Source organism: Ruditapes philippinarum, unplaced genomic scaffold (genome assembly GCF_026571515.1).
Source record: "Ruditapes philippinarum isolate M1 unplaced genomic scaffold, ASM2657151v2 ctg540_1_1_1_1, whole genome shotgun sequence".
Taxonomy (NCBI): domain Eukaryota; kingdom Metazoa; phylum Mollusca; class Bivalvia; order Venerida; family Veneridae; genus Ruditapes; species Ruditapes philippinarum.
The window spans coordinates 169,497-190,543 of record NW_026857945.1 but is presented as its reverse complement, the minus strand read 5'-3'; the positions used below and the strand labels follow the sequence as shown (position 1 = coordinate 190,543).

Sequence of the window (21,047 nt, the reverse complement as noted above, 5' to 3'; positions counted from 1 at the left end):
CTAGGGCTTTTATTTGAACAAGATTTCTTTTAGCTTTTACTATATATATAAGAAAATCAATGACCCCTGGCTTTTGGATACTAGTGCATTTATTTGAACACACTTGGTAGACATCCACTAGAAGATGTTTCATACCAAATATCTAATCTATAGCGGTTTTGGATTGTCACAAGAAGATTTTTTAAGTTTTTACTATATTCATATAAGGAAAATCAATGACACCCTGGGGCAGGGGGTCAATTTTGACCCTAGGGGTTTCATTTGAACAAACTTGGTAGACATCCACTAGAAGATGTTTCATGCCAAATATCTAAGCTCTACCTTTTTTGGATTTTCACTACAATTTTTTAAGATTTTACAATATGCATATTAGGAAAATCATGGTCAATTTTGACCATAGAGATTTTATTTGATCAAACTTGGTAGACATCTATAAGAAGATGTTTCATGCCAAATATCTAAGCCCTACCTCTTTTGGATTTTCACAAGAAGATTTTTTAAGTTTTTACTATATACATATAAGGAAAATCAATGACCCCTGGGGCGGGGCCAATTTTGATCCTAGGGCTTTTATTTGAACAAACTTGGTAGACATCCACTAGAAGATGTTTCATGCCAAATATCTAAGCTCTAGCTCTAGCTATTTTGTTTTTTTACTAGACGATTTTTTAAGATTTTTGTAAAAAAATCTTTTGGTTGCCATGGCAACTAGAGTTCTTTATGGAATTTAATTCTTTAAACGACTTTCATAGAGCTTCATTCAAGAAACATCCCTGCAAAAAATGTTCACTTAGTAATTACTTTAGCAATTACTCTGACAAAACATATTAATTCACAAGCGACACCCCAGATGCAAAACATGCTGATCAACATTCCTGTTAAGTTTCATGACCCTATTTGAAATACTTTTTAACCTATTACCCAATTAGCATATTGTGAAAAATGGCCGTTTTCATTGAAAAGCCTCCTGTTAAAAGTTCAAACTGCTATGAAACTATGAAAAATGCTTCAATACTGATTAAATTTTGCACTAATATTAACTGGACCATAGCCTCTGTAACAGCATGCTCCATCGTAAATTTCCTGTTACCATGGCAACGGGGGGACGTCTCAAAATTGCGAAAAAATCACCATTTTGCATTGTTTTTTTCCATCAAAACTGATTTCAAAGTGCTGCAACTTCTCAATGAATTGAGATAGAGTAATGAATTGAGATAGAGTAAGAGTTTTTCAGCGTCGGTTACTAGTTACGCTAAGATTGACCTGAGGCCATTTTTAGCCTGTCACATGTCCAAAATTTTCTTGGCGATGAGGGGGACTTCGCCCCCCTTCAAAACCCAAACAGAAGGGGACACATCCCCCTTCTGGCAACCCATTGATGTACCATTTTGAATGCCGAAAAAGTGGTTACTTTTTTTAACAACATTTCTCAAACGAAAAACAGTGTTTGGGGCCAAAATAGGGCATTCTTTCACTGTTTGAGGCCTCAAAAAGGGTGGGGGGGGGGGGGCAAAAAACCCGTCAAAACACGTCAATATGAGGTAAAAGGTTAAGCTACATGTGAAATAAGTTGAAAATTGCAAATTTTTACTAAGTCAAGGGCAGATACTTCTAAATATGAATTCTAAATATATCCACACGAAAATAACCAGGTGCTCAACTACACAACATTCCTGTAAAGTTTCATGACCCTAGGTTAAACACTTTTTGAGGTACATGCGACACAAGTTTGTTTGTTTTGTTTGGGTTTTACCTCACACCGACACAGTATAGGTCATTTGGCGACGTTCCAGCTTAACTGGTGGAGGAAGACCTCAGATGCCCTCCCGTGCATTATTCAGGCATGAACGGGCACCTGAGTTAAGAACCACCTACGTTCCGTAAGCTAGCTGGATAGCTTCCTCACATGAAAGAACCCAAAGTCCCTGTTGGAATTTGAACCCACAGCGGTGAGGGGCAGCGACGTTAACCACTCGGCCACGGACCCCCCGCGACACAAGTTAAACAAGAGCCACCGCCTAGCTGGGGCAACGCTCGACTTTTTACTTTTTCTAAAAGGAAACAAAGAAATGTTTGAGCACATCTTAACATTTTCTCTTTATAATTTGAAAAGGCCTGTCTCGTCACACTAGTTTTGGCAAAGTATTAATCCTTTCTATAAATAAATGACAAAGTTAAGAAAATACAGTCGAACTTTGTTCGCTCGAACTCGGAGGGCCTGTGCAAATTTGTTCGAGAGATCGGTAGTTCGAGCCAACCGAGGTTGAACTATTATCACGTTGATCATATGCCTAAAGGTTTTCCTAGCTTACATCCGTCGAATGATAAATACGTCAATATAATTGTTTGTTAGTACATCTGTTCGTCGAATATTTCATATTCAGAATTATTATCCCAGTGTTTTAATTAAGTATTAACGGTACGCTGTGTTAATCTATGTTCATGCATATTGTAATTGGTTGAGTTCGATTGGGCAATCACACCAAACTTGTTGAACAATGTTCAAAATATATTTACATGTTTATAATGGGATGAATTTAATTTTAAAAAATAAATTAATGAAATATGTATTTAAAACATTTACAGCAGCATCTATTTGTAGTCATTTACTTACAAAGAGATGTACTAACAAACAATTATGTTGACGTATTTATCATTTGACCGATGTAAGCTGGAAAACCTTTAGGCCTATGTTCTATGTAATAATAGTTCAACCTCGGTTGGCTCGAAGAAATTTGAACAGACCCTCCAAGTTCGAGCGAATGAAGTTCTACTGTATATATATATATATATATACGGACAGACAAGGGTAAATGTAAATGCCCCCCCCCCCTCCTAAAGTGGGGGGCACAAAAATAGTACTTTTTACAGAAAATTCTAAGTTCAAGGGAGATAAACCTGAAAATATTAGTGCTAGAGTCACATAAGATGTGGTTGATGATAAGGAACATATATTTAAAGTTTTAAGTTGATACCTTAAGAAATGAATTAGTTTCAGTGAAAAATAATTTAGTGCAACAAAACTTTAATCTAAAATCTGGACGCGGACGCCGGGCCGAGTAGGACAGCTCTCCATATACTTTGTATGTCCGAGCTAATTAAAAATGACAAATTACATGAAGACAAGAAAAACAAGAGGGCCAAGATGGTCCTAGATCGCTCCCCTGACCCAAAGACCTCATCCGAGCAATGTCTTAGACAAGCATCATGACAAAGTTTGATGACAATTGAGTTAAAATGTGACCTCTAGAGATGACCCATGTTCGAACTCCTCCAAGCAATTAACTAGAACAGCATCTTGACAAAGTTTTATGACAATTGATGACAATTAAGTAAAAAATGTTACCATTAGAGTATTAACAAGGTTTTTCCATATTTGGGCAAAACAAACATTCAGACCAATTTCCAGGATATTTGGATCAGAACAGTAGCCACTAGAGTGGTAAAAAGATTTTTCTTTTTTTTAGCTCCTTTGACCTAGTTTTTGACTGGCGATGACCCATATTGCAACTTGACTTAAAAATCATCAAAACAATCTTCCTGACATATTTCCAGAATATTTGGATCAATACTGCAGCCACTAGTGTTCACAAGATTTTTCTATTTTTACCTCCTGTGACCTAGTTTTTGACTGAAGATGACCCGTATTCGAACTTGACATAGAAATCATCATATCAATTTTTTTGACCAATATCCAAATTATTTGGATCAAAACAGCAGCCACTATTGTTAACAAGATTTTTCTATTTTTAGCTCCTGTGACCTAGTCTTTGACTGGCGATGACCCATATTGCAACTTGACTTAAAAATCATCAAAACAAGCTTTCTGAAAAATTTCCAGGATATTTGAATCAAAACTAAAGTCACTAGATTGTTAACAAGATTTTTCTATTTTCATCTCTTGTGACCTAGCTTTTGACCGGAGACGACCCATATTTGAACTTGACATAGAAAACATCATAACAACTTTCCTGACAAATTTCCAGAATATTTGGATCTAAACTGTAGTCACTAGAGTTGTCAACAAGATTTTTCTAGTTTTAGCTCATGTGATCTAGTTTTTGACCTGATATAAGCCATATTCGAACTTGACCTAGAAATAATCAAAACAACTTTTCTGTTTAATTTAGACGATATTTGGATCAAAATTGCAGCCACAAAAGTGTTAACAAGAATTTTTTATTTTTAGCTCCTGTGACCTAGTTTTTTGAATGGAGATGACCCATTTGATCTAGAAATCATTAAAACAACCTTCCTGACAAATTTCAAAAATATTTGGAGCAAAACTGCAGCCACTAGAGTGTTAACAAGACTTTTCTATTACTAGGGTCTGTGACCTAGTTATTGACCAGAAATGACCCATCTTCGAACTTGGCCTAGAAATCATCAAAAAAACCTTCCTGACCAAATTCCAGGATATTCCACTAGAATGTTAACAAGCTTTTTCTATTTTTAGCTCCTGTGACCTAGTTTTTGACCGGAGATGAGCAATATTCGAACTAGACCTAGAAAGTTTGATAATGATCCAATCAAAACTGTGACTGATTAGACATAACATGTACAGATGTATGGAAGACATTCCACCTTTCATTAATTAACTATAATTTGAAGAAATGCCATGGCCTGGGGCATTTTAGCTTTAGCGGCCCCTAAAATGGGTCAGTCATATTAATATGAACAAACTTGATAAAAGACTATACCTAAGAATGCTACAGACAAAGTTTGATGGTCATCCATCGGTTAGTCCTGTAGAAGGAGACTTAAAAGGTTTTTCTATTTTTAGCTTTAGCTGTCCCTAAAATGGGCCAATCAAGTTGATATGAGCAAACTTGATAAAAAGCTACCTAAGAATGCTACAGACAAAGTTTGTTGATCATCCATCCATTAGTTCAGAACAAGAAGATGATTTAAGTTTATTCTATTTTTAGCTAAAGCTGCCCCTAAAAGGGCCAATCAAATTAATATGAGCAAATTTGAGAAAAGACTACATAAGAATGCTACACTCACAGTTTGTTGATCATCCATCATTTAATTTGGGAGAAGAAGACGTTTTAAGTTTTTTCCATTATTAGCTCTGTTTGATCCTTTAAGGGGCCATTGAAATGACATGAGCAAATTTAAGTGTGACTGTCACAAGGATGCTACAGACCAAATTTGAGGTAAATCTGCCCAGCAGTTTTCAGAGAAGAAGATGATTGTTGACGTATGACAAAGGATGCCGGACCATCCCCGTTTGATACTAATAGCTAACCCTGAACAAGCTAAAAAGCATCATTCATTTACACTTGTACTTGAAAGAAGATGTTACAAACCTGGTTCTATACATGCCCTCACATACTTCTCTTTACAACAGTCTAGAACTTCTCAACCTGTAGAATGGTTATCCTCTCTAACTCATACAAAACTGTAATATGTATAACATGTCTAACTATACTATGTAAGTAAATTAATACATATCTATAGATAAATCAAACAAATTATTTAAATATTCACATAAGTTAACATAATGAGTCAGTTTCTTACTCTTCTTCAGATGTAATATTCTTTATCATTTTTCATTTTCAAAGTTCTAATCACCCTCATTAAAAGTGATAAACAATATAATGTGAACCATCAATGACTATATAAGGAAATATTAACTACTTTTTTCAAAATAAATGTCACAGATCTATTAGTACATAGGAAATAGCTAATACATATATCTCATCATTATAACGCACATTATCTTTGCTTTTATTGATGAGCTAAGAACAGTGTAGTGAGAGAAAGCCTTCTAACATTACCCTTTTCCCTAAATGCTCAGATTTGTTACTTCTAGTAATCTTATACTGAAAAACCACCTCATATCACAGACCAGTTCAAAAGACAAGTTGACAATTATACAGAATTACCTGATGCAGATCTTTCGCTAGAATCTATGTTAAATTTGTGTCTTAATTTGTCTAACTTCTCTGCCACATCGAAACAAAAATTCTCTGAAATAGCCAGTCAAATCAGTAAAAGAATCTTGTTTAAATATATAGGCATTTGCGTAAAATATTTATGCAAAATAATACATTATTATAAGCAAGGGCCATCAAGTGATCACATGTGGTCGCCTTATGATAGCCAGTCATGTGTCAGCTACTGTGTAGCAGGAGACACAAAAATCATTAACAGGGCAAAACACATTTTTTATTCAAGGGCTATGTTACTTGGCTAAAAACCCTTCAACCTGAAATCCTGCTGTGTAATATGGGCAAGTACTTGAGGTACCCATCAATCCTGTGAAGTTTCATTGAAAATGTATTAGTGGTATAAGAGTAACTTAAAGGAACATAACTCTAACAAAAATCTTTAAATCGAAAAATGCTGATGAGATACGCAACTAGACATAGTTTTGATCATTCCTGTAAGGTTTTTATGAAATTGTATCAGTGGTTTTAAAAAGTAGTCCAAACAAGATGGCCATGATGGCCCTGAGTTGCTCGCCAGAAACAACTGCTTTTCAGTGTCGGAAATTATTTTTCAAACAAACTTGCTGAAAGGTAAGTCAAGCTCTTTCGGCAAGTTCAGCTCAACTTAACTTGTCCCTCTTGTAATAAACTTTCACAACACTGATTGTTTTGTTCTTTTTTTCTTCATAATAAACAATAGGGCCAATAAGATGGCCCTAGATCACTCATCTAACCCATCATTTCATCAAATTTTTATCAAAATTCTAACTAACAAAATTTGGTGATCATCCATCAATTAGTTCTGTAGAAGGAGACGTTTAAAGGTATTTCTATTTTTAGCTTAAGCGGCCCCTAAAAGGGGTCAATCAAATTAATATGAGCAAACATGATAAAACATTACCTAAGAATGCTACAGAAAAAATTTGGTGATCATCCTGATTCCATCAATTAGTTCTGTAGAAGAAAAGGTTTAAAGGTATTTCTATTTTTAGCTTTAGCTGCCCCTAAAAGGGGCCAATCAAATTAATATGAGCAAACTTGATAAAAGACTAACCTAAGAATGCTAAAGACAAAGTTTGGTGATAATCCATCAATCAGTCCTGTAGAAGCAGACGTTTAAAGGTATTTCTATTTTTAGCTTTAGTGGCTCTAGGAAGGGGCCAATAAAAATTCATACAAGGGCCATGTTAACATGGCCATCCCCCGCTGAATGTGTTTGCTCAGTGGAAGAATTTATATGTAGTTGAGCAGAATAATTCAATTTTAAGAGGTCTTTTGGTAATTAAAAATGATGCCGAAGTGATAACAGATTGAAACCTATGTGAATACTGATGGCTGAAAATAACAAAGGACAGTAACTGAAAAAATAATGCAGGGTAGGCTATCATTCTTGTGTGCTTCACATTTCTCTCAATGAGATCTATTCACCTATGAAGTTTCAAGTTGATACCTCTAACTCTTTTTAAGACAAGAATTTGTAACAGAGTTACCAACGGAGTTTTATATGAAGCATAAAATTGTGCTAGTTCAAAAAAATTGAGGTATGGATCTCAGGACATTCAGTCTAAAATTATGATCAATGCTAGATCTGCAAATGTAACAATAAATTTGTTAAAAAAATAAAATGAAACACGGAATTTAAAAATCTATCATGTTAAGCTTTGACCTCTAAGTGTGACCTTGACTTTGGAGGTAGGGGAGCAGGTGTTGTGCATGACATAACGTCTTATTATTGAGACTATTTGTGCCAAGTATTTTCAAAAATCCCTTGAACTATGAAGAAGTTATAGATTGGACACAAAATATACCCTATAACAGACTACGTAAACCTTTGACCTCTAAGTGTGACCTTGACCTTGGAGGTAGGGACACAGATGTTATGCATGACATAATCATCTAATCATTGTGACTATTTGTGCCAAGTACTTTCAAAATCCCTTAATCTATGACGAAGTAATGGACGGGACAAAAAATATACCAAACAACAGACTCTGTTAACCTTTGACCTCTAAGTGTGACCTTGACCTTAAGAGGTAGGGGTGCAGGTGTTGTACCCCCGACATATTGGCTTATTATTGTGACTATTTGTGCCAAAGTTATTCCAAAATCCCTTGAACTATGAAGAAGTTCTAGATTCGACACAAAATATACCCTATAACAGACTATGCTAATTTTTGACCTCTAAGTGTGACCTTGACCTTGAAGGGTAGGGATGCAGGTGTTGCGCATGACACATCCTCTTATTATAGTGACTATTTGTGCGAAGTATTTTCAAAATCCTTTGATCTATGAAAAAGTTATAGACCTGACACAAAATATACCCTGTAACAGACTATGTAAGTATTTGACCTCCAACTGTGACCTTGACTTTGGAAGTAGGTGACCGGTTTTTGCTCATGACACATCATCTGATTATTGTGAACAATTATGGCAAGTATTTACAAAAGTCCTTCATAGATAAGAAAGTTTTGGACCGGACACGACATATACCCTGAAATAGACAATGTTTGACCTGAATGTGCAAAGTACGACCTTGACTCGAAGGTAGGGGTCTGGTTGTTGCGCATGACACATCGTCTTATTATAACAAACATTTGTGCCAAGTAATTTCAAATTCCTTTGATAAATGACAAAGTTATGGACCGGACACGAAATATACCCTGTAAACAGACTATGTTAATATTTGACCTGCAAGTGTGACCTTGACCTTGAAGGTAGGTGACTGGTTTTTGCGCATGACACATCGTCTGATTATTGTGAACAATTATGGCAAGTTATTTACAAAATCCCTTCATAGATAAGAAAGTTATGGACTGGACACGACATATACCCTCAAATAGACAATGTTAACCTTGAATGAGCAAGTACGACCTTGACCCAGAAGGTACGGGTCTGGTTGTTTGCGCATGACACATCGTCTTATTATAACAAACATTTGTGCCAAGTAATTTCAAATTCCTTTGATAAATGACGAAGTTATGGACCGGACACGAAATATACCCTGTAACAGACTATGTTAATATTTGACCTGCAAGTGTGACCTTGACCTTGAAGGTAGGTGACTGGTTTTTGCGCATGACACATCATCTGATTATTGTTAACAATTATGGAAAGTATTTACAAAATCCCTTCATAGATAAGAAAGTTATGGACTGGACACGACATATACCCTCAAATAGGCAATGTTGACCTTGAATGAGCAAGTGTGACCTTGACCCTGGAGGTAGGGGTATGGTTGTTGCGCATGACACATCGTCTTATTATAATAAACATTTGTGCCAAGTAATTTCAAATTCCTTTCATAAATGACAAAGTTATGGACCGGACACGAAATATACCCTGTAACAGACTATGTTAATATTTGACCTCCAAGTGTGACCTTGACCTTGAAGGTAGGTGACTGGTTTTTGCGCATGACACATCATCTGATTATTGTGAACAATTATGGCAAGTATTTACAAAATCCCTTCATAGATAAGAAAGTTATGGACCGGACACGACATTTACCCTCAAATAGGCAATGTTGACCTTGAATGAGCAAGTGTGACCTTGACCCTGGAGGTAGGGGTCTGGTTGTTGCGCATGACACATCGTCTTATTATAATAAACATTTGTGCCAAGTTATTTCAAATTCCTTTCATAAATGACAAAGTTATGGACCGGACACGAAAGTGTGACGGACGGACAGACGGACGGACGGACGGACGGACGGACGGACGGACGGACAGACGGACGGAGCCTATTTCTATATCCCCCTTTTTTCTTCGAAAAGGCGGGGGACAATAAGCTCCGGACAAAAAGTATGAAAAAGAACAAAGGGCAATAACTAAAAAATTATAAAGAGTAAAGTTATCATTCTTGTGCACAGCATTCCTCCTCAATAAGATAAATCCACCTATGAAGTTTCCATGTTGACATCTCAAATACTTTTTGAGTTATGCTCCACTCAGGTGAGAAGTATGAAAAATAACAAAGGGCAATAACTAAAAACTTATGAAGGGTAGAGTTATCACTCTTGTGCACCGCACAACTCCTGAGTGAGATCTATCCACCTATGAAGTTTCATGTCGATATCTCAAAGGCTTTTCTAGTTATGCTCTGGACAAAATTAAATTTGAAAAATAACAAAGGACAATAACTGAAAAATTATGCATGCTTGTGTGCTGCACGCCTCCTCAATGAGATCTATCCACTATCAAGTTATCAGTTGATACCTCTAACACTTTTTGTGATAAACTCCGGACAAAAAGTATGAAAAATAACAAAGGGCAATAACTAAAAAATTATAAAGGAAAGAGTTATTATTCTTACATCAGCATTCCTCCTTAACAAGATCTATCCATCCATGAAGTTTCATGTTGACATCTCAAAGACTTTTTGAGTTATGCTCCACTCAGGTAAAAAATTAAGTTTGAAAAATAACAAAGGGCAATAACTCAAAAATTATGTAGGGTAGAGTTATCATTCTTGTGCACTGCACTCCTCCTCAACATGATCTATCCACCTATGAAGTTTCAAGTTGATACCTCAAATATTTTTTTAGATAAGCTCCAGACAAAAGTAAGAAAAATAACAAAGCACAATAACTCAAAAATTATAAAGGGAAGAGTTATCATTCTTGTGCAAAGCATTCCTCCTTAATAAGATCTATCCACATATGAAGTTTCATGTTGACATATCAAATACTTTTTGAGTTATTGCTCCACTGTGTTGAAAAATTAAGTATGAAAAATAACAAAGGACAATAACTCAAAAATTATGAAGGATAGAGTTATCATTTTTGTGCACTGCACTTCTCCTGAGTGAGATCTATCCACCTATGAAGTTTCATGTTTATATCTCAAAGGCAGTTAGAGAAATATTCTGGACAAAAATTAAGTTTTGAAAATAACAAAGAGCAATTAATGAAAAATTATGCAGGCTAGAGTTATCATATTTGTGCACTGCACTTCTCCTTAATATGATCTATCCACTTTTTTAAGTTTCAAGTTGATACCTCAAATACTTTTTGAGATATGCTCCGATTCAAAAATGTCGGACGGAAGGACGGACGGAGACTTTTTCTATATCCCCCGCCGCCTTTCGCCTTTTGACCCTAAATGCATATGAGAAGTTTTAAATAAATATCTTTGATAGTTATTGAGATATGTAAAACTTGCATGTAAACACACACCAAGAGACAAGGAGATATATCAGCCTAAATACAAGAAAGAGTTATGGAACTTGGTCAGTGACATACACTATGACCCTTCATGCATATGTGAAGTTTCAAATCAAAATCTCTGATAGTTATTGAAATACCCTGGAGCTCCGTTATTATAGCGCTCATGTTGGGGTCCATGATCTCAAGACAGCGTTGTAACGAGTAACTTTTTATAGCGCTCATTTTGTAATTATAGCGAAAATATCGCATTACCCCACCCACAGCCGAAACATATACGCTTGTTAGTGGAAATGATAACTTACTTACCTATGAATGGATATCAGTCCAAACTTTTTTATATATTATTAATTATTATTTATTATTTTGTATAGCATTACTGAATATGTTTAATATAAACATGAAATTTACGAATTAAAAATATAAACCACAAATGTATAATTGTTTATAAATTTCCAGTAAAACAACGGTGTTGACGTGAGTTATGTGTAGTCATGAAAATTGATGCCAAGTTGATGGGACTATATTAATCGTGTTTTCTGCTGTCTCTTGTGAAAAAATCAGTCATCTTCAACAACTTTTTTAGATCGAAAGTGCATGCTTTTTAAAATTAATTGTACGCTTGTGTGATTTACTCAACTCTTCGGTGTTTGCATGTCTTAGCTAACAGTTTGATACCTGACTGATCAGCAGTTCAAAATGAACAAAAGAGCGGATTAACGTTTACCTGTGTATGACTTCACACCTTTTGATCATGAGTGACGTAATTATGACTGTTTATTGCACTCGACTGACACATTGAACAAGCGATATAGTGGATAAGGTGCGGTATTGATATACATGAAAAAAAATTATAATCGGCGAAAAATACGTTTTTTTTTTGGGGAGCCAAGGCATATGAGCGTTCTACGGAGATGAGCGCTATATCGAAGAGCGCTATATCGCGGCTCCAGTGTATGTAAAACTTACATGTAAATATTAACCAAGAGACTAAGTAAACAAGATTGCATTTGTAAACAAGATTGCATTTGAGAAACAAGAGGGCCATGATGGCCCTGAATCGCTCACCAGAAACAACTGTTTTTCAGTGATTATAGAAATATTTTTTTCAAATAAACTTGTAGAAAGACAAGTCCAGGTCAACTTCGACTTGCCTCTCTAGTTATAAGGTTTTCCCGACACTGATTGTTTTTTTCTTTATAGTAAAAATGATAGGAACCAAGTTTGGTGATCATCCATCCATTAATTTGTGATAAAATTTGCTTATGTCTGTATTTCAAAATTGCGATCTTTCTTCTTTTTTTTTTATTATCTAAAAAATTAGATAATTATATAATCTCAGTATTTAGATATACATGTATACTGTTTGTCAGGATTGACACCATCGGTCAATATTTATTTTTAAGATAACATAGGTATACTAGTCAACTTGACCAGAAAGATAACATTTCAGGTCATTATCTTACACTCTAATAGAGATGGGAAAAATGGTATCTTTAAACTACATAGAGGAAAAAGGCAAAAAGGTTGTTTTGATGAAATGTATTCAGTGAACATGAAAAACTTTACATACATTGTATGAAACAGTGCAAAATTACTTTCAACAAGTGATAACCAAGTTTGCAAAATGTGATTCTGAATAGAAATAATTGAAACTGATACTAAAATAGCACAAAGAATAAACAAGAGCCAATGCCAGGTGGGGCAACGCTCAAACTTTTTACTTTTTCTTAAAACAAACAAAGAAATGTTTGAACAAATCTTAACGTTTCCTTTCTATAAATTTAACCTGTCTGTCTTGTCACATTAGTTTTGTCTGTATATCTTGAAATATCTAAATATATATAAATGCTTATGGTGGTGGTGGTCAGCATGGTAGCGGTGGTGATCCGCATGGTGGTGGTGGTCCGCATAGTGATGGTGGTCGGCATGTTGGCAATGGTCCACATGTTGGCGGTGGTCTACATGGTAGCAATGGTGATCCGCATGGCGGTGGTGGTCAGCATGGTGATAGCAGTCTGCATGTTGACGTGGTCTGCATGGTGGTGACAGTCCGCATGGTGTGGTGGTGGTCCGCATGGTGGTGGTGGTCCGCATGATAGCGTTTGTCCAGCATGTTGGTGGCAGTCCGCATGTTGGTGGCGGTCTGCATATTGGTGATGGTCTGCATGGTGGTGATGGTCCGCATGACGGTGGTGGTCTGCATGTTGGTGGCGGTCCACATGGTGGTGGCGGTCCGCATGTTGGTGGAGGACCGCATGTTGGCGATAGTCCCCATGTTGGCGGTGATCCAGCATGTTGGTAGCAGTCCGCAAGTTGGTGGCGGTCCGCATGGTGGTGGCGGTCCGCATGTTGTCGGTGGACCGCATGTTGGTGGCAGTCCACATGTTGGCAATAGTCTGCATCTTGGCGGTGATCCAGCATGTTGGTAGCAGTCCTCATGGTGGTGGTAGTCCGCATGACGGTGGTCCACATGATGGATGCGATCTGCATGGTGGTGGGTGTCCGCATAGTGGTGGTGGCGATCTGCATGGTGGTGGCGGTCCACATGGTGATGGTGGTCCGCATGGTGGTGACGGTCCGCACAGTGGTGGCAGTCCGCATGGTGGTGGTGGTCCGCATGTTGGTGGTGGTCCGCATGGTGGTGGCGGTCCGCCATGTGGTGGTGATCCGCATGTTGGTGTCGGTGGTGGTTGGCACTATGGTGGTGGACCACATGTAAGTGGTCAGCATGGTGGTGGTGGTCTGCACAGTGGTGGTCCGCATGGTGGAGGTGATCCTCATGGTGGTGATGGTCCGCATAGTGGAGGTGGTCCGCACAGTGGTGGTCCACTTAGTGGTGTTGGCCCGCATGGTTGTGGTGGTCCACATGGTGGTGGTGGTCCAAAAATTTGGACTTTTGACCTTGAAGGTCAAGGTCATTTATGGATGAAGGTCAAGGTAAGTTTGGTCTACTGAAAGGTCTTGTCCCAAGGGTTGTTGTGGCCAAGTATGAAGACAATACACCAAGAACTTAAAAAGTTATGATCCAGGTACAAGTTTGTGGACGGCAACAGCTATGGTAACTGCAACGGTAACGCCGCCACAACTATAACAATACCTCTACTTTTTTTTCAATAACATAAAGACAAGCAAGTTACACTCTTAAGTTTTGTTCCTGCATGTAAATGCTAAGTTATAAAAGATTTTCAGCCATATCTACATTTATGTAATATTTTCAAATTTATTAACATTTAGCTTATTATTTTCTTAGTGTTTCTCTATTGAGAAATTATTTGAATATTAACTTATGAAAGAAATAAAGTTTCCTTTTAAAAGGAAAGGCTTGCTCAGTGTGTCTTCATCCCTTCCCTTTAAAATTGTGGGTTTTTTTCTTGTTTCAATTTATTATCACAATTTGCTTTGAATTACGGTATTTGTATATCATAAAGGGTTTATATAGTTTTTTCTCGAAAAAAAAAGTTTCACTTTTAAAGGGATAGGTAGGGTAAGCCCAAGACTGGACGAGCACCTGTGCCCATTTGTTTGAGCACCAGTGGTTATGCGTAAATAGGGACCAGAAGTCCACTTATAACTGAACGGGAACAAAAATGAATATTTTTTTGTCAAAAACGATTCGAAATCTTTTCTCTATTAAAATAATCAATCGTAAAAATACTAACATTGGCTCTCACGTGGAGATCAATCTATCGTTCTGAAGGACATTTCATTTCCACTTTTTTCGCAGAGAGAGTCATTCGTTTTGGCAGTTGCTAATTTCATTTCTATAGCAGCTTTAGAGACAAGTGAATGCACTAAAAGACTTCGTTACGTGGTACCAATTAATAAGCATGTATCAAATATGTTACACCTAAAATATCTATGGACAGGAGATCAGCACGTGGTAAGGTTAATGATATGCATGGGCTATTTTTGGATTAACTCAGCAAGACGTTTAAACTATGTCAGTAGATCTAAATATAACTTGACCATGCACTAATATTCTGCGTGATTCGGTCACGATATTTTGGTAAGCAGGACCGCCCTTTGGAGACGGAATAATACAAATAGGCTTGCAGCCGTGGCTGCAAGCCAAAAAGAAGAAAAAAAAAACTGAGATCAGAGAAAGTGGTTCAATTGCAGGTCAATAGATCAGGCTATTCTATATATTATTATTATATTCTCATATAAATATAATACAACAGATACTTAAATGAGTCTCAGTGAAAAACAATCACCTATCTTTTAGACAGTGACAATATCCCATGCACATATGAAACATCAGGTTCAACAGTGTGTCCCAATATTTATTGAAATGTGCTTTCTCCAAGTTAGTAAGCTACCAGAAACAAATAAAACATTTTTAAGGCCTTGAGGAAAATTCTCTAGATTGACCTACAAATGAACCTTAGAATTATGCAATTGCTATCTGAATTCTAGGGCACAAACAGATACAGAGCACATTGACCTTAGATCTCTGTAAAGACATTAAGACATTCAATCTTTTTTTTATGCATAACATGTACATACATGTGAACTTTTTTCAAGAGGGAGAATTTACTTCAAAAAGAGGGAGATTTTTTTAATTGACAGGAAACCAAATAAAGCTTGATACTAAGTCCTTATATATCTTGTATAATGTACTTAAGTTATTTCATAAGAGGTCATGACCTCAAATAATTTCATCAGCAAACAGCAGGTCATTCACATGTATGAAAGAAATTCCAACAGGAGTTGTTTCCCTTTCATTAAACTATAATTTGAAAAAGTGCCATGGTCTGGGGTATCTTAGCTTTAGCAATCCCTAAAAGGGGCCAATCAAATAAATATGAGCAATTTTTATAAAAAAATACTATAAGTATGCTAATAACAAAGTTTGGTGATCATCCATCGATAAGTTCTGTAGAAAAAGCTGTCTAAAGGTTTATATTATTTTTAGCTCCCTTGACCCCTAAAAGGGGCCTATCAAATTAATATGAGCAAATTTGATAAAAGACTACCTAAGAATGCTACAGACAAAGTTTGGTGATCATCCATCAATTGGTTCTGTAGAAGAAGATGTCTAAATGATTTTCTACTTTTAGGTCTAGAGACCCCTAAAAGGGGCCAATCAAATTAATATGAGCAAATTTGATAAAAGACTACCTAAGAATGCTACAGACAAAGTTTGGTGATCATCCATCAATTAGTTCTCTAGATATAGATGTTTAAAGTAATTTCTATTTTTAGCTTTAGCAGCCCCTAAAAGGGGCCAATCAAATTAATATGAGCAAACTTGATAAAAGACTACCCAAGAATGATAGAGACAAAGTTTGGTGATCATCCATCCATTAGTTCTGTAGAAGAAGATGTCTAAAGGTTTTTACTATTTTTAGCCCTAGAGACCCCTAAAAGGGGCCAATCAAATTTATATGAGCAAACTTGATAAAAGACTACCCAAGAATGCTACAGACAAAGTTTGGTGATCATCCATCAATTAGTTCTGTAGTAGAAGATGTTTAAAGGTTTTTCTATTTTTAGCTCTATTGACCCCTAAAAGGGGCCAATTGAAATGACATGAGCAAATTCAAGTGTGACTGTCACAAGGATGCTACAGACCAAATTTGAAGTAAATCTGTTCAGCGGTTTCAGAGAAGAAGACGATTGTTGAGGCATGACGACGGACGCCAGAGTATCCCCCTTTGATACTAATAGCTTACCCTGAGCCTTCGGCTCTGGTGAGCTAAAAATGCTATGCCACCGCATTAATACAACACTAAGTACAGTTGACTCTCGGTAATTCGAAATCCAAGGGACTAGGTATTTTACTTCGAGAGAAACGGAATTCGAGTAACGTGGAACTACCGCCATTACGTTGACTTCGTACATGTATATACATGTACATGATTGAATATGCAAAGAAGTAGGTTTCTTATTGTTGTTAGCGGCAATGCTGCAATATTTAACCATTGAAATGACGGTAAATCACTTTCAACTACAAATTATAAATAAACAAAAATATATCATTCAAAATTTAATACATGTATATTAATAGTGAAACATAAACACACAATTATACTTGATTTAATTGATCATCGGACGAAAACGAAATTAGCAACTATCGTGAACCGGAAGTACAAATTAATGTATGCAATATGACGGAACATTAATTATACAAATATCATTTACGTTGATAATACACATCAATACCTAGGCTGTTATTTGACTAGGCTGTTATTTGACTAACACCCGTCAGGCACGAGTAAACTTTTTTAAAGAAATGTAATTAAATTTTAATTTAATTATCTAACTGTTAAAACTAATTAAGTCGTGAAACGGATTAAAGACACTTTTACGACGTGTTAATAATACATGATGACCGGCAATTAAAAATTACTATGAAAAATGTAAATCACGAGTGACAACATCTCACCTTGATTTCGCCGACCTTTGATCAGTCGGCTGTTTTTACACTTCGACTAATTGAGATGAAAATATGTGGACTTTAATTGACGGGACCAAATTTTCTTTTCGACTAAACAGGAGTCTCGGTAAGTCAAAATTTGACATAAGCGGAGTTAAAATACAAAGATAAAGAAGGAAATTTGACGGGACTTTAGAAATTATTCGACTAAGGCGGAATTTTGAGTAAAGCGATTTTGACTTATTGAGAGTCAACTGTAGTAGTGTAGGAACAGATTTCTTTTGTTTCTATACAATTGAAGATTGTCATAATGCATAGATCCCTGACCTATCTAATCCTTATTATCAGATTAGTGGTTAAATCTATTGTTAATCCAATAAAAGATCAGAGTAGGAATATATCAATGTACTAGTCTAGTGAATTTGGTGGTGAAGGTCATATTTCACATAGCCTAAATTTCATGACTACATCAAAGGACAACACAATATGACACTTTGTCAAAATCTAGGTCAGCTGATATCAAAGTTCACTTTACATCTTAATCTGTGCACATGGTTAAAATTTCATAGCTGTACATCAAAGGACAAGAAAGTAGGTCACATCATCAAAATCTAGGTCACCTGATATCAAAGTTCAATTTTACAACTAAAACTGTGCACATGGCTGTACATCAAAGGACAAGAAAGTAGGTCACTGTCCCCTTGGGCAAGGCAAAATTTTGACCCAAGGGTTTAATTCAAAACAATCTTGATACAGGTCCATCAAACAACATTTCAAGTCAAATATCTAAGCTGTAGCTTTCTCCCATTGAGAAAACATTTGTTTTATTTCCTGTTTTTACTATGTGTACATAATGAGAATCACTGACCCCGGGCAGGGCCAATTTTGACAGCAGGGGAAAAATTTGAACAACTTTGGTAGAGGACCTATAGATGATATTATATAGCAAACATCAAAGCTCTATGCCTTGTACCTCCAGACAAAAATATTTTTTTTTTTTTTACTATATGTTCATAATGAAAATCAATGACCCCCGGGGCGGAACCAATTTTTTTTTTGACCCAAGGCCTATAATTTAAACAATCTTGGTATAGGTTCACTTCACAAAGTCTCATGCGATATATTTAACCTCTAGCCTTTGTCAATTCAGAGAAGAAGATTTTTCAAGTTTTTACTTTATACATATAAGGAAAACTATCACCTCTTGGGTAGGGCAATTTTAACACTAGGGGCCTAATTAAACAACTTTAGTAGAGGACCCATAGATGATATTATATACCAAATATCAAAGCTCTAAGCCTTGTACTTTCAGACAAGAAGATATTTTAATTTTTTGCTATATGTATATAGTGAAAATCAATGACCCCTGGGGGTGGGGGCCAATTTTGACCCCGAGGCTATAATTCGTACAATCTTGCTAGAGGTTCACTACACAATGTTTCATGCAAAATATCTTAACTCTAGCCTTTGTAAATTTAGAGAAGATGATTTTTTAAAGTTTTTACTATATACATATAAGGAAAACCTATGGCCCCCGGGGCGGGGCTAATTTTGACAACTAGAGGCAAAATTTGAACAACTTTGGTAGAGTACCTATAGATGATATCATTTAACAAATATTAAAGCTCTAAGCCTTGTACCTTCAGACAATAAGATTTTTTGATTTTTTACTATATTGGAAATCATCAATGACCCCCGGGGAGGGGTAATTTTGACCCTAGGGCTATAATTTGAACAATCTTGCTAGAGGTTCACTTCACAATGTCTCATGCAAAATATCTAACCTCTAGCATTTGTCAATTGCTAGAAGAAATTTTTTAAAAGATTTTACTATATACATATAAGGAAAACCAATGACCCCCGGGGTGGGGCCGATTTTGACCCCAGGGCTATAATTTGAACAATCTGGGTAGAGGTCTACCAGACAATGCCTTATGCAAAATATCTAAGCTCTAGGCCGTTTGGGTCTTTACAAGAAGCTATTTTAAGTTTTTACTATATGTACATATAGTGAAAATCAATGACCCCCGGGGCGGGGCCGATTTTGACCCCAAGGCTATAATTTGAGGGTCTACCAGACAATGCCTTATGCAAAATATCTAAGCTCTAGGCCTTTTGAGTCTTTACAAGAAGGTATTTTAAGTTTTTACTATATGTACATATAGTGAAAATCTATGACCCCCAAGGGTGGGGCCGATTTTGAACCCCGGGCTATAATTGGAACAATCTTGGTAGAGGTCTACCAGACAATGCCTTATGAAAAAAATTTATTCTTATAATTCCTTTTGGTTGCCATGGCAACCAGATTTCTGCATGGAATGAAATTCTTTTAACAACTTTGGAAGCCCTTCACCCCAGGATCAATCCTGCCAAGTTTGGTTGAAATTGGACTAGTGGTTTTTCACACACATACAAACACACACACAGGTGAATCGCTATATGCCACCGCATCGCAGATGCTGCGGTGGCATAAAAAATTTCTTATAATTCCTTTTGGTTGCCATGGCAACCAGATTTGCAAGCCCTTCACCCAAGGATCAATCCCGCAAAGTTTGGTTGAAATTGGACTAGTGGTTTTTCACAAGATTTTTAAACACACAAAGAAAGAAACAAACATACAACAAACATACATACACAAAAACACACACACAGGTGAATCTCTACATGCCACTGCATCACCGATGCTGGGGTGGCTTAAAAATCAACAGTAGAACTTTTAAAAAGAACATATGTTTAAATGACACCACCAATTTTATGACTATATCAAAGACTTTTTCTACATCAGCTATATTTATTTTCTAAAACAAATGCTGCTTCTGATACCCACAAACACTTGTCATCAGTGAGAAAATAGTTCTAATAATTAACAGTATTAAAAGATGTGGCTGCCATTAGTGATGGAAATCGGATGAAATTTGTCCCAATCGATCATTGGTTCAGTCGGATGGGACATAATCGATAACTTTTCAAATAAAGTCGTGATAAAATAGGGAAGTAACATTTCTTCCCAAGACACTTGATTATATTCAGTAAATTAACTTCATTTAGCACTTTTCAACACAGTTTTAACCTTATATAATCATAATTTTACGAAATAGATTTTATTTTTCAATGGATGTCAAATAATAACATTCACATCACATTACATTACTATTGTTTACATCACTTATTGAGCCTGTTCAACTCCAAATTGTCTCTGAGATGATTTTTTAGCGATCGGCGAGGTGTTTCTAAAAGAAAATTACCGTCAGAATTTATTCCCTTTGATACTTTTAAACATTTTTGACGACATCGCGGAACAAATTTTTGCGAATCGATTATTGTCGTTTTACATAACAGTAACTGATTATTGGCGACTTGCGACAATCGGAACATCACTAGCTGCCATAGAACAGTCTCTTCTTATTGATCAGACAAGGCTTCATTTACAGATAGTCATCAACTCACTGACACATATGAGAAAAGCAAATTCCTGTTTCTGCTAAGTGATGTATAAATATAAACAAGCAATTATCATAGTATTGCAAGCAATCCATAAGTCCCCTACCGGTTAGAACCCCAGCAACAT

The 21,047-nt window shown here is 36.2% G+C and overlaps 1 protein-coding gene across 1 annotated transcript in view; it reads right to left on the bottom strand.

Annotated features, from left to right (window-relative positions):
* The window catches only part of LOC132751566 (DNA-directed RNA polymerase III subunit RPC1-like), a gene marked incomplete at its 5' end in the record, with an annotated part of 259,988 nt that overhangs the window by 88,878 nt on the left and 150,063 nt on the right, over nt 1–21,047 (bottom strand). Inside the window, 4 exon segments of the mRNA XM_060741739.1 lie at nt 5,313–5,357; nt 5,360–5,404; nt 5,892–5,975; nt 13,128–13,623. Coding sequence (XP_060597722.1) covers nt 5,313–5,357; nt 5,360–5,404; nt 5,892–5,975; nt 13,128–13,623 — 670 coding nt within the window.